This window comes from Nothoprocta perdicaria, unplaced genomic scaffold, assembly GCF_003342845.1.
Source record: "Nothoprocta perdicaria isolate Ctin4 unplaced genomic scaffold, notPer1 scaffold_2, whole genome shotgun sequence".
Classification (NCBI taxonomy): domain Eukaryota; kingdom Metazoa; phylum Chordata; class Aves; order Tinamiformes; family Tinamidae; genus Nothoprocta; species Nothoprocta perdicaria.
In genome coordinates this window covers 8,821,206-8,836,137 of record NW_020455204.1, presented here as the reverse complement: position 1 = coordinate 8,836,137, position 14,932 = coordinate 8,821,206, and the positions used below count along the sequence as shown (strand labels likewise).

At 44.4% G+C, this 14,932-nt stretch overlaps 1 protein-coding gene across 10 annotated transcripts in view; it reads right to left on the bottom strand.

Annotated features, from left to right (window-relative positions):
* Nucleotides 1-14,932, bottom strand: part of APBB2 (amyloid beta precursor protein binding family B member 2) — an 87,063-nt gene that overhangs the window by 21,421 nt on the left and 50,710 nt on the right. For all 10 annotated transcript variants that reach the window (XM_026037647.1, XM_026037649.1, XM_026037652.1 and 7 more), the window contains 2 exons: nt 11,191-11,337; nt 8,309-8,436 (listed from right to left, as the gene is read on the bottom strand). In XM_026037647.1, coding sequence (XP_025893432.1) covers nt 8,309-8,436; nt 11,191-11,337 — 275 coding nt within the window. The remainder of the gene's footprint in view (nt 1-8,308; nt 8,437-11,190; nt 11,338-14,932) is intronic.

Sequence of the window (14,932 nt, the reverse complement as noted above, 5' to 3'; positions counted from 1 at the left end):
TCTATGCTTAATGCATCATTCAGGTTGCAAATTGAACTTATTTTTATGGCATTTAGAGGAACAGCATTTATGTGAAACAGACCGGTACCAGTATCACGAGGGGGAATGTGCAGATTTTTCAATGTCATTAAGCACATTGTTCTTTCAAAATTGCTGATGTTCACGTGACACTGTAACTCAGTATAAAAACAAGTCTGTCAGTAAAAGAAAAAAAAAAAAAAAGAACATTTAAGTCATTTGAATTCTCTGCTGGAAAAAAAAATCACTTTTTTTATTCAAATTACCGTTCAAGTTTCTGCTTATCAATCTACAACCATGGAAGAGACCTTAGTAGGGAATCAACCTCCATCACCAGAGGGCAAATTGTGTTGAATACCACTGACAAACAAAGGCCCTTTTCCCACGTGGAGAGAGCATTAGGAAACATGCCAGCAGGTTATCCTCAGAATTATATGCCCRAAGTGCAAATATTTTTTAAATACATGTAGTGGATAAGACAGTCTATGCTACGATTTACATAAAAATGTACTGCATATAAATATTTGAATTGCAATTGGCTAGGAGCAAACATGGAAAGGAATCCTGAGGCAGAGATGACATTTAAATAAYTGAGGTGCTAAGTTGATACCAAGAGCATCCTCTTATGTTTAGAGGCACATCCCACTTATTATACTAGTGCAGAGCAGACAAGTTTGTGACAATGTTCAGGCAGAAACACAGCACAAAAGCTGTAAATTTTACTGCAGCATGTGTCAGATATCAAAAGATCTACGGTAGTCTACAAATACTTGGGCATTTCACAGGTTCCCTTGATATCAGGAGTAAAACAAGCTCCATGCAAACTTAAGATGTGGCCATGTAAGTGGATATAAACATTTACACAGCGAAGACATATAGAGAAACACCCACCTGTCCCTACAGCGCCAGTCTGGCACAATCATTAACTGTCTAGATGGGATGTAAAACGGGAGACAGCCCGTGTTCTGGCTGCTTCCTTGCTTTTTAACTTGCTGTGTTAACAAGCCGTGAAACGTCCCACATTTCCTTAAGCAGAGATAATTGAGTTAAACCCTTTCCACTGCACAGAGGATTTTCTCCTCTGAATGACTTTTTCAGAAACCCGTAAAGTGATCACGTTTTAAGGAAGTCTAATTTTTGGCTGCGAGAAGAAACAACAAGCCCAGCAAACACAGTTCTTAGGAAAGGGGGACCTTTTCAAACACCCCACCYTTCCTATGAGGGAATCTTGTGCTGCCGCTCGCACCAACACTGCGCAATGGAGCAACAAAGAGGCCAGGCAGCCCCACGCTTTAAGTATTCCCTGCACGAGGTTTCCTCAGACACTGCTCTCTTCTGCAGTGCCCTGTGCTCTCCRTGGCCTCTTCTCTGCGCTGAAGGTTTGCACGTGCCCACCTGATTAATAACTCAACAGCTCCCATACAAAACCAACTAGCTAAGTGAGAGCCACTGCTGGACTGATTTATTTTTTTCTTAAGTTCTGTAAGAGAGCTGAGAATACACTTAAGTTTTGATAAAAGAAAGAAAAAAAAATAACGGTTGCGAGATTTTTATTTTTGAAGAAACCTGCTGCTGAATTGGAGGGTTTTGCAGCACTTCATGGGGCTGCCGAGCCCCTTGTCCCCTCTCGTGCCGGTGCCGCTCGCTGCCCGAGCTCGGGGTGCTTCTGCAGAGCAGGCCGGCCACCAGGCACCCCAGCAAGGCCATGTTAAACCACCTTGATCAGTGCTTAAGCCAAGGGGGAAGCCTCCAGGGAGCCTGGCAGCTGGGGGGTTCTGTTCGCASGAGCAATCAGCAGCAGATCTGCAGCCCAGTAAGTGCTTTTCCAAGCAGGTCCCGCTATTACCGACAAACCTGTGGCACAGCCAGTTAAATTCACAGGCTACCCTAGCTGTATCCTGAAGTACTGGTAAAGTTGAATGGCTGGAGTCATAGGGAATGTGCATAGACGTTCTAGCAAAAATGTGTATAAGTTACAGACTCCACCAGAATGCTGTCTTTATTTACTTGGATTTTAGCTAATCAGATAACCTTGCTACATCACCTGTTTGTAAGCTGTGCTTGGATGTATTATTTGCCTGGAGAGAAATGTTAAATCAGTTCTCAGTGCAATTTAAAGAGTCTGTTTCCACTCACCACAGCAAGTGCCCCTTGTCCAASGTGGTTTTCCTAAGGAGCAGGGCAGCCCTCTCCTTTATTCCCAAGCTCAGGCCACGCCGCTTCCCCGAGCTCTCCACTCCCTCCTTTATGGACTTCTCGGTTCCCTTCTCCTCTCCCACACACATCTTCCTAACTTTCCTCTTCCAGATTTGTCCCTTGCTCCACGTTTTTGTGGTGCTGCTAGCCTAATTCTACTTCTACTATGCTCCTAAGCTGCTGTTTCTRCATTTGCACCTTTCAAATACCTATAGCTCCATGGCCTGGCTTCTTCCCAGGCCTGTCCTTCATAGGCACTCGAGCTACTCCCTGGCCTCATCTGTAAACTATAAAACCCTAGTGCCACACATAATCATTCTTAATGGTGGTGGTGGAATCCAGCAGAAGGGGCTCGGGCTGCTGCACTGCCTCAATTTAGGCTACCGCAGTTACAATAACACACAGAACTACGGACACATGGACACTGGCTCAGCTTCCCATTCAGTCTACCATGTCTGCCCAGTCAGCTTCCGAAATAAAGGCAATTCAGTTTCATTAATTCAAGTAAGAACACACACCTACAACTTTTCTTACCCCCATACCTACCTTTCTTTGCAAACACATTCCTTTTGCAAGCTTCCTTCCCCCTTCACAACTGCACTGTTTTATTGCCCCCTCCTAGAACATGCTGGATTTGCAAACAGGAAGGTCTCGGCTTGTGCACAGACACACACACACACACACACACACATCCCCCTTGGAAGTTTCTACAGAGAAACACCTCGCTGTTCATTAGCGAGAGAGGAAAATGCTATTAAAATACACAGAAATGGATACTCAAATGCAGCTGGGCTAGGGAAAGGAAGAAAGGAAAAGATTACTCTAAAAAAATCAGCCAAGAATATGGGTCAGAAAAGCTGGTAAAATCCCTTTCCTCCAGCACAATCCCTCACCTGTGCCCTATTTACACGATTCCTCGCTGTGTTTCGTCCTTACTCCAAGGTTATGGGGACTCAGGGGAACAGGCAATATTGATTAATGGTGTCTCAGGGCTTGAAGACTTCAGCTGTAATTACACAGCCTTTGAAGGGTGTTAYCTTTGCTGAAGAGCAGGTGCATAAAGCCACTCAGTTTTAATTTGCTTTCTTTTCAGCTCTTCTTGTCCATGCCAAGTTAATGCAGAGGAGCAGGTTTATTATTCATGATCTTGCACAGCTTGATAAGGGGGCTCAGGGGAAGCGGACCCCACGGACCCCACACTGAGTGGGGCAGCTGTGGCCACCCCCACCACTGAAACTGGGATATCTTGTGAAAAGGGGAAGGAGAAATTCAGTAACAACAGGACAGTGCCACTGAAAGGATACAGCCACACTAAGACAGGGTTTGCAGCACTGGATAACAAGCCATTACTGCCACTCAAGTGCAAACTTTCAAATCTGAATGTCTAGGGACGGRTTTCCAAATCTGGATTTAGTGTTTTGCAAAGACACTGAACGTACACAGATCCCACTGAAGCCAATGGAGAGTGTAGGTGCTAGACACCTCTGAAATAAGGCCATTTTTATTTGGCTGCCTAAACAGCAAGACAGGACACTCTTTTCAGTCCCCCATATTGTGAAAATCTGAGCCCCTGTTTCACCCCATCTCACCCCATTTYCCCCTCCTCTTTCCCCACGTTTGTCTTGTCACTGTCACCGCCCCAGCAGTTCCCTCATCTCTTGTCTCCTCGGAGCCGCACTCTGTTCTGGCAGCTCCTGTTTTGTTCTTCCCGTTCTCTGCTCTTCCAGCCTCACAGGATTATTTCCATTTGACCGGAGGTATCTGCACACTTTGGTGCCTCCCTTGCTGATTTTTGGGCAGGTCCAGCCTCCTCCTCTGCACTGTGTGCTGTTSTACTCCAATCTAGTCCCTGTCTCACTCTTCCACAGCTTGTTTCTCGCTTCCGGCCTCGTTTCATTCCTAGATATCCAGGAAAGGGCAGAAAACCAGCAGCAGTTCAGCTGGAAAAAGGGGCTGCTGGAGGAACCCCCCTACTTTAGAGGCCACCAGCAGAGGGGACAGTGATGTCTCAGGCAGCTCAGGCCCCACTCAGCTTTTAAAAGTTGAGCTGGGCCTTGGATTCCTGGAAGAACAATGAAGATAAAGGAGGATCCAGGGAAACAGGCTGTGGGGAAAACTCCTTTTCAAAATGAACGGGCCATTACCTCTGCTCACCTCCTTGTTAGCAAGCTGCTCTCCAAGCAAAGGGCATCACCRGCGGCTGAGAAGCGGGGACAGAGCCCCGCCTGGCCAAGGAATGATTAATGTAGAGCTCACAGTGTAAAGAACAACCCTTTCTGCGGCTCTCCCAGGCTAGGATTTACCAAGAGGCCTTTAAAAACACGTCACGGGCTGCTTTGTAAGAAGCCAACACAGCTCTCCCCATCAYTCACCCACAAATCCTCCACACAACAAAGACCTCACCTGTCTTGAAGTCAAATATTTAATAAATTACTGAAAATTTTCTTATTTGGAAACAGTATTAAATAGATTGTTATGTCTGTTTGCAGTACAGCAGCGTAGGAAGACTGTTCTTACAACRTAAGATAAAAGTTTTTGCTCTTAAAATTTATCATTACAATACAGAAAGTCTTCCAAAGAGATAGACATATACAATATGTCTCTTTTCCTTTTATGCACATATATACTTACCAAGCATGGTAGCTCAGAGTCTCAGTAAAGTGATTTTGTACACATACATACATGCCTAACCACCAGCTTCCCTTAGAGGAAACCTATTTCTGTTCACTATTGCACGCTATTTTTAATTAAGGTTAAAGGTACCTACCCAAATGATTAATTGAAAGCATAGCAAACCACATTTCAAACCCCAAATTATCACACAGCTTAAATCAACATAATGATCAAGCCTTGGCTTAACACAGAACTGTATTTTAAAAAAATAACTCTAGAGGTCAAGATAATAGTGTAACGCACGGAGAGAATTATTACAGTCTCCCAGAAGACATCCCTGCCTGAGGTGAGTTAGCAGATCCATCCTCAGATTAAATTTTCATCAGCAGATCTCTGTATTTCATCAATCTTTCATTACTGCATAGCTTAGAAAATCATCTGGTCAGGTGTTGTTAGAAAACCTTTTTATCTTCCAAAGTAAAATCCAAAGCAAAATTTATCTTCCAAGCAAAATGCAGTTAAGAAGGAGAGTTGGAAGATTATTATGGAGAAATATAAAGTCAATATAGAGAATACAAAAAAATCTACAATTTTTAGAGTTTAATCACTTCTTTTAAGAATAAATAGAGTAAGTTTTGCTATACGGATGCTTGGAACACAAGATAAAACATATTGACCATATTCACGTGCAACAACTTCCAGGAGAGTTTCACCAGAAAAGCTTGGATTTTGTASGCCTCCTGGAAAATCTATCCACAGAACAAACAGGGCATTCCACACACTTTTTCCAATGGCAAAATCAAGCCACAGAAAGTGCTCCTTCAATCAGCGGGTGGCTCTAGTGTCTCCGACTTGGTGACTAAATAGCTAATTTTACCCAAGTGCCTGCTAATGTATATAACAACAAGCAAATATGGTACAATTGCCACCTCAACCGCATCGTTTCCCTCATTTCAAATAACAAAAAAAAAAAAAAAAAAAAAAAAAAAGCTTCAGGCCACCGAGCATCTGCTGAGACCATGAACTATGTTCTGGCCTCCCAGGATGGTTCCGGTTCTCTTTTCACCAAAAGGTTTTTGGTTGTGTTGGCACTGGTTCGGCAACGTCGCATCCTTCATGCTACCCTCCAAACTCTATTTCCTACACTGAAACTCCCCACATTCACCGKAAATCTGACTACTGAGTCATAAATTTGTTCTTTCTGCTTGGGTTTTGGATTTTCTACCAGCAATCTTATTTGTTTAAATGGGTGGATAAAGGGTTTTCCACTCCCGTGCTGAAAGTCACACTGGATACAACATTCCTGCAGAAGCATCTATGAGAACAGGGAGGCTCTGAAACCAAACTACTTGGAAGGGAAAAACTAGATCCCATTAAACACAGCAAGAACATTACTGTGTCAGCAAATGGGATATTATGGCTGGTTTTTATTGTGTGGTTATGTATTAAAGCTTCAGAAAACTATTTCTTACTGTTATCTACATCAACCAATCAAGACAAGTAATTTCTCCTGGAAACAAGTGTTGTATTTCAACACAGAAGGGCCAGATTCCTCTTCTGATGCTAGAAACGCAGGAGATGAGTTCAGTTGCTCTAACGCTGGTTCTCTGTATTGTCATTGTCATAAATAAAATCACTGCTCAGGAGAAAGTAAACTTCTACGTCTTACAACCAAGATGAAGAACGGCTTTCTATTTTATTTTAAACTTAATTTTAAAAGTGTTTAAACTATTTTAAACATTTGAACGTGAACTTCAGCCATATCCTCCAGAGCTGAGAAACTTTCCCAACAGAGACACTAATTTCTGCAGAAATCTCCAAAGAGCTGCCATGTATCCTTGGGCTCCAAACAGAACACAAAACCAAGGAGGACTGGGCTCAGAGATGCTCGTTCCTGCTCCTGGTGGAGAGGTTTTTAGATATCCTTGGCCATGGCTGGACAGCATCGCTGTGGTCTAGGTCAGTGCAGGCAGAGCGACCTCCACAAGCACAAGCTCCCCCACCAGCTCCAGGCCTACTGAGGGGCCTTATGCTCATCTAGATGCATTTGCTATTGCAAAACCTGTAAATGCTTCAAAAAAGTACTGAAAAAGCAAAGCTGCCTTCCCGCAGTCTGTAATTCCTGAATTCTGTTCAGCTGCATTACACTGAGATGTCCCAAAAGATGCTCGACTTCCTGGCCAAGGAAAGCTGTTACAAACCTGACTTGAAGGGAATGTGCAGCACACTCATTTTCTCAAGCAAACAAAGCACTTCAATGCTTTATTCATAAGAAGCTAAAATCTCTTTGCTTTTCATCATTTCTACCTGGGTTTGCCCTTTTAAATCTCTCAAAAATAAGAACCAATAAAAAATAAAATAAAATAAAATAAAATAAAATAAAATAAAATAAAATAAAATAAAATAAGAGCCATTCACACAAGGAAATGTTTAGAAAGATGAAATTGGTAACAGAAACCCTTACCACTTTTTCTTTTTGGAAATGTATCCAGAGATAACCATTTTTTTTTTTTGTGGGAATACAGAACTTGTACAAATCTTTTATTTGAAAAGATTTTCAAGGCCCAAAATGAAACTTTTAATCAGAAGTTGCAGAAAAGAGAACTTATTATAATGCATCAGGATGCATTATATATGAATATATATGCCTGAAGATCTTGGAATTGCTCAGTGAGAAAGGGAATCCTTTTGCCATGTCAGAAGGTTTAATGGGACAAGAAAGCAGTTTGCTACCCACCTCTAAATAAAGCAGTTTCTCAATCCTGTTCCCRTAAGGTTACATAAAAGAGCAGGATATTACCAACAGAAGACCAGTTAGGAATGAGAGCTAATGGAAGATGGGTTCCAGTTCWGGAAAGCCTTTTAAAGCACATACCTGTGGCTTTACTCTGGGGGAAAAAGGAAATTTAGCCTCCTTTCCAACAGATTTCAGGGAGGATGCAGAGAAAYTTCACTGTTCTGGAAAACTCCAAGGAACTTCCTTGTATGAAGATATGTATGAAATACTAATGGAATAAATGCAACTTTTCTCTCCACCAAATGAAATATCTCAAGAATATGGAAACAAATGCATACATTCAGGGAAAAGCAACTACCGCATTTAACTTTAACCATCATAAAGACATGCCTTCGCATGGCCAGGAGATGAAATACACCATGGGTCATACTTGAAAACATATTTTTTTATATAAAATTTCTTTATATATTTGAAACAATATAGTGTTGCACGTGCTGTTTGATGGACTTGTCTGAGTCCATCTGAAAAGTCAGCTCTATGCAGATATTGCAAGACAGGATGAAAGGGAGATTAAAAAAAGCAAGAAGAAGAAGTAATTCAGTCATTGGAAAGGAAAGCACAGACACGGGGACAGAGGCATTCAATGAGAGGAGCAGCGGCTGGCCCTGGGCATCCCCATGGCTCTATGAGCAGCAGGCACAAAYAGCAGTGGGGCAGCAGGGAGGAGGAGGGCGAGGAACTCACCGGCCGTTGTCGCGCCCCACTCCCCAGACCCTGATGCTCACGATGGGCTGCGAGTGCAGCACGGTGCGGTCCATGGGGTCGATCAGGTTCAGCATGTCGTTCTCCAGGATGAGGTACATGTCTTTGCCCTGCAAGGCCACATAAAGAGCACTTAATTCCACAGCAGGGCCCACTCTCAAGCCGACTCGTGTTAAGGAGCTACTCTGACCCTGCTAAGCCTTGCATCCTCATTGAACATACCCAAAGTTCCCGCTTGCTTCCAGAGCATTTGGAAACAAGCTCGTTCACTTCCCTTGTAGTGTTTTATTCACTTCTCAAAGTAGTATTTTACTATGACTGTACTTTTAAATGTTTCCAATCACAAAAGCCTTTAACATCTTTTAAATGCATATCTAACTCCTTTAATAAAAGGCACCAGTTATTCAACAATTTATTTGCTTATCCCTTCTCCTGTAAATGCCTACAAAGATAAGAGAAGTCAAAAACAGTTTTCACATTAAAGGTTTCTATCAAAACCAATACTCTTAAGGCAGACTTCTTTCCTTAGCCCGGGATATGCTTGCTTTCCACTAGCTGTAGCCAAGGGGGCATGGGAACTGACAGAAATTTGTGTGCATCAGAGGATTTGGAGGGCACTCTATGAAGAAACGGAAGGGGAAAACCAAACGCTAAGACATCAGCGTGAATTTTGGCAGTTATTGCAGAATTCTGGATTTCTCCCTGAATCTTCTGGCATGAAAGAACTAGGAGGAAGCTTCCTTTGATGCTCCTTGGAGGGAAGAGACGCAGAGGCCTTTTCTTCCCTGGATGCTGATTCACAGGCGCTAACGCGCGGCCTCCCCCGCGCGCCCGAGGCGCCGCTGGGCCGCGCGCAGGCCCCTCGGAAGAGCCGGGGTTGAGGGCTCGGCAGCAAGGGCTTACTGGGCTGCTTATGACACACAGAACATGGGAAATGGGAAATATCCTGGCACAGAGCCAGGACAGCACCAGGCAGAGCAGGATGATGGAGGAGACCAAAGAGAAACCAGAACCACAACAAAGAGGAAGGCTGAGAAATGTGCTTGGAGGTCGGAAGCACTAAATAGTCTGTGCAAAGTATGTCACCAAGTGTCACAAAGACTGCCTTTAGAGTCCATTTTCTACTGCTACATTTATTCCAGAGGAAATGATTACAAGAAGGTAAATTCCTGTTCATCATGCAAAATGKAATGTTAGGGTAATAAATTTGAATCCAAATTAGCTGGAAAATGTCAGGGAATGAGGAGATATGGAACACAAGTCACTGGAAATTATCCTTGTGTCTCTAAGGGTAGCTTGGCTGCAGGCAGGAGCCATGTATTCTGCTCAATTTTGTTGCCCTATCATATAAAGGGTATTTTAGAGATGAAAATACTGCTCAGRGCAGCCAGAAGCGATCCGGGCAGAGCGGGAGCTGAAGCTGATCAGGTCTCAGGCAGGGAGGGCTCTCGCAGGAAGAGCCCCATAGGGGCAGGTCCTGGGCCCAACCTCACTTCTGTTGCATTAGAGGTGAAACAAATCTTTAGGCAATGTTAAAACCCTGGTCTGCAGTCATCGCTTGTGGTTCGTGACAGAGGTTTTGCTGGATGTGCTCATCTGATATGGCAGTGACCACACACTTTTTTTCCCTGATTCCTCTTTCAAATGTGCTCCTTCCAGTCCCTTTTGAAACATTACAGTGCCAGCAGGAAAAAAGAGGAAGGAGGGTGGTTCTAATGATTTCTTTTAAAATCAAGATGACTATTTAGGAGGCATCTGTTCAAGCACAGTGCCTCCCTACTGCTTTGGAGTGCAGAGCAAAATATAAGAAGGGTATTTTTAATTAACATATTTTTAAGGAAACAGAAACTTTTAACCCGTTTGGCTTGAAACACAGTAAGGGCGTCAAGAAGCCTGACAGCATTGACAGGGAAATACATTTCCTTCTGTTTGGCAGCGTTGCTTCTCCTAGGTCACACACAGACACTAGGAAGGGCGACAATGCTCATTCCTACGTCGCTTTTGCATTCAGATCACTGCCAATCCCAGTAAATGCACATTAGTGCAACTCTCCTGGCGACAGGTCAGGAGAGAGGCACAGCATGAGACCTGGCAAAAGTCCAAGTAAGCTGCTCCAAGAGCAACTAAATAATGAAGCCTGTTTTCCCACGGATTTGTCTCTGTGGGCTCTGTGTCTTCYGCCACCACAGCCCCAGCTGCTCCTTCCTTCTTTCACTTACTAGGCCCTCCACATTCCTTCTGTTGTTGCCTCCAAGAGCATTCCAAAGCATTACTGTAAAACTTGCAGTCTGTAAAACATTCCACTAATTTTTCAATAGTTTTACTTGCGTGCGTCTAAACACAGTCATYATAAAAATGTGCTAATGAGAATTAACTTTTTTTTCCCAACTTATTCAGCCTCCCTCCTTTTGATTTCTTGTCTGTAATTCAGAAAATAGTTTTTTATTGGCAAGTAGTAATCTACAGGGTCCACTGGTAGCTTTGTTGTTATACTGTTAGATTTTACTGTCCGTTACAAAGACGTACAGAGCAAAGATGTCAATGCCAAATGGAGGCCTTTGTGGTACTGGCTGTCCTGAGTCGTTTGGAACCACAACATCAAACCTGCCCTTGAACACTTTGCATTTGCTGTCAGTGCCAGCTGAGATGAGGAAGGTCCCAACACGGGGCTTGAAAATACTTTTTCTTTTCTTGTAAAACACAGCACAGAAAACCTGGGCACTCTAAGTCTAACTCCGRCTAATGCACTTTTAACTCATCATTTTAGGTTGACAAAAAAACAAGCACAGCCACATTTGCCTACATATTTTTTCCCCCAAGATATGTTATGTTTTCAGAGGAATAGAGACTCATCATGTTCTTACCTCTCCCCAGATGCCCACGGTGTCTCTGATGTCGTTTTTACAGTATGAGAGCTGCCTGATGCAGTTGTTCACCGCAACGCTGCTTTTCCCAGGAGCCAGATCCTCTTCAGCCATTTCTACCCAGCCCAGGGAGCGCACAGCAAAGCACTGAAAAGAAACCAGAAAATAGGTGGATGTGTATCCCCACACTGCACCTTGACACAGCTGCATCCAGCTGTGGARCCTTTGCAGTGAGCAGAAAGGAGCCAATACTCGGATAAGCTTGAAAGAACTTGCTTCAGAACAGAAGSAAGATGAGCTTTGCAGGTGAGCTGCTGCGCACAGGTTGACAAATTAAAACATCATTTGAGAACAGTAAGGGGAAAACACTGGAAATCACAAAGAAAAATAAGTTAGTTGAAAGGTGTCTGTGGAGGTAAATAGTACAGTAATGGGACATGCTTTAAGTCAGAAAATTTAATTTGTTGTAGAAATCAGTTTTACAGTAWGTTTAATTAAGGTAGCCAACAATGACAAAATCAAAGCACCAACCAGAAGAGAAGCTGTCAGTAAGAGGAAAGCAAGCTTTTGCCAGAAGAAATTACAAATGACCTTTAAAATATAGCAAACTCTACAATTTCTTTTAGCAGAAGGATGTTTAGCCACCCAGAGCACTGAGCTGGCAGAACAAGCCAGGGCAACATTGGCTTGCGCATATGGTGCTTTTTGCAAACAAACCAAAATGGGARGAATTGACTGGAAATATCTATGCTACATTTACCAGGGAAGATAATGAAAAAGAAAGAAAYGTTTGGAGAAAACAAAATGAAGCAAAATCTACTACCCCCCTTTCTAGGGGTGAAATGCTGACCTCAAGCAAMGTCAGTGAAGTCGGCCTAAGAGTTAACGGTTTGGGTATGGTGCCCTCGGCGTTTTGCTTTATTTAGTACTGTTCAAACATTTCTTTTCCTGAAATGTTGGAGTGTTCTGACAAGGCGCCTCCCAACTGCTTCGGTAAAGCCAACGCTCTGGCAGAGAGCGGGGAATAAGCAGATCAAGCGGAGGTGCCATCACTCGGGTGCCACTGGGAGCCCCATGTGCAAAACCAGACCCCCACACACCCCGGCATTTTAAATATGGATAGAACGAATGTCAACTTTGGAAAACAAGGGGAGGAACAAAATTGCCAGTGGGCAAAAAGACTAGGAAGTTTCGCCCTTCTTCCATGTAAAGCTTCTTTCTTCCTTCCATCTCCTTTTGGCTTATAGGAAGCACTGAGCCGGTGTCGTTCCCGTGCGGAAGCCCTAGCCACGCCTGAAGGTGCATCCCATGCTTTTTGCACAAAGCAGCAAACAYACTGTGCAAAACGCACCGAACTCCCTCGGGATGCGACTACCAGAGCCCTCAGAGCCTCCCATGCCCAGGGCTCTTCCCACCTCTGGGATGAGGCCACCAAGACACCTGGATCCCCCCTCGCAGCCCAGYGCTGACTCACAAGCTCTAAGGAGGGATGGGGCAGCGGGAACGGGGAAGCATCAGAGGCCCCCCCATTTGGAGCATTTGTCACTCTGAGGCTGCACCCTGAAGAGACTAAAATATCCAGTTTTTACCATCTATTAAGGTCATCTAATCCCACACAGGAGAATTGGTTTTGGCACATGCGATGCTCATGAATCTGTTGAAAGCRCTGGGATGCCTATTGGGGTATTAAATATTTATCTTTGCAAGCTTTTTAAGTACAGATTTTACTGTGCCAGGAGAAAGATTTTTTTTCCATGAGGATTTCAATACTAAAGCGAATCACAGAGCTCTAGCAAAGCAAGAGCTAAGCAGGTTTAATAAGCCAATTGCTTCCTCATTTTTCTTCATATCACAACATCATCTGCAGTTTATTAGCTGCTTTCCAACCACAGTGGTAGATCGGGGCCTTGCAGGGAAGAGCGTTCACCGTCGGAAGGGAGAAGTCTGCTGAAGGACAACCAGCTCCAGCTCCGCCTGGCAGCAGGCATCACTCTTGTTAATAAAGATGCTGAACTGTTTTCTCTTTCCTGGCTTTTTTTTTTTTTACATTAAGTTATAAAATAAATGCTGCTGATACCTCTCTGCCTTATCATGTGCCTCTACTTTGTCTTAAAAGCAAAACTCTGAAAAGGATGAAGCATTTGAACATTGATGAGCTGGCAAGGAAACAAAAACCTGAGGGGAGAATACAGAGAGGAAGGGGCCAAAGTCTTCTCCCTGGTAGGACAAAGGGCAGTGGATACAAGTTGCAACACAGGAAACTCCATCTCCATGTGAGGAAGAACTTCTTTCCTGTGAGGGTGMCAGAGCCCTGGCACAGGCTGCCCAGGGAGGTTGTGGAGTCTCCTTCTCCAGAGATCTCCCAAACCCACCTGGATACCACCCTGTGCCCTGTGCTCTGGGTGTCCCTGCTGGAGCAGGGGGTTGGACTAGATGATCTCTAGAGGTYCCTTCCAACCTCAGCCATTCTGTGATTGTGTGAAACCTATGTGTGAATCCAGCCTGTGGAGGTTCACAGCACAGCAGGATGAAGAGCAGAGGCAGCCGCTCCACGCTGTGTTTGGGTCACCCTGCTGGGTGCAGGGGGAAGGAGCAAAGCTGCTATCCCGAAACCTGCATGAGCARGAGCTGAAGAAAACCCTGCTCTTCAAGTTGAAGCAGTCTTGTAAATACATCCACAGCCTTGTGTTTTCCTCTCCACTGGAGACCTCGTGTTTCCTCATCCTGCTGAGCTACACGGGACATTGTGCAAAGAAAATACCCAATAAATTCCAAGTCCAGGGGAAGAAGAACACCTCAGCACACACTGCACCACGAGCAGATATGCAGACAGAAATGAAAACGCAGGTACCACTGCTCAGTTTTACAGTTCCAGCAAACTGATGTTTGCACAGCTGCAAATTCAATCATAAGGAATTAATGATCTGTAGTAAGGAGAGGCAGCATTACAAAGGCTGTAAGGCAGACCCTGTAACGTGCTCTGTGACGGGGCAGCTCCCACCTGCAAGACCCCCAGCAGCTGCCCAGCTGCGGCTCACGGCGGTGCYGTCTGGCTCCCCCAAACCTTCCCCCCAAACCCTTTGCAGGGGGAGCTCAGGGGCCGCCGTGCGGGACTCGGGGGCCGCTTCAGCAGGGCCCTGCCCGCTGYGCTGCCAAGCACCCTCCTCCGGAAACGAGAGCACGAGGGGCCGGCTGCAGCGGGGTGACGACGGGGCCGGACCRGACACTGCGCGGCCAGGGACAGGCGGCAGAAACCCATTCCAGGCAAAAACTGGACCAGGGCATCCGCGCCACAACAACTAACTAATGAACTTCTGGAAAACGCACACTGATTGATTGCCTCTGAGGCCCCACAGCTGCTGGGCATCAACTATGAATATTTACATTACTACATCAACTATGAATATTTACATTTCTTACATTTACTTATTTATATTTTAAATCTACACTGCTAATAGCTCCTCTACTTCTGAACCTACACAGTCCTTGGATTTGAGCAAATTTCCCTTTGTTTCCCTTTATCTTTTCCCTTGAACGGTTCTATCTCTCTGCAGATCAACATAAATCAGTACAGTATTTAATAAGGCATTTCACCACAGAGGACTGAGCAGACTTGTGCCCGAGACAAAGCATGTAGGTCACATAATTAACTGWTTCTTATGCAGCCAACACTACCCTGAAAATTAGCCTTAGAAGATTAACAATAAAACAAATTATCATGCTCTTTTAAGCCTTAAAATAC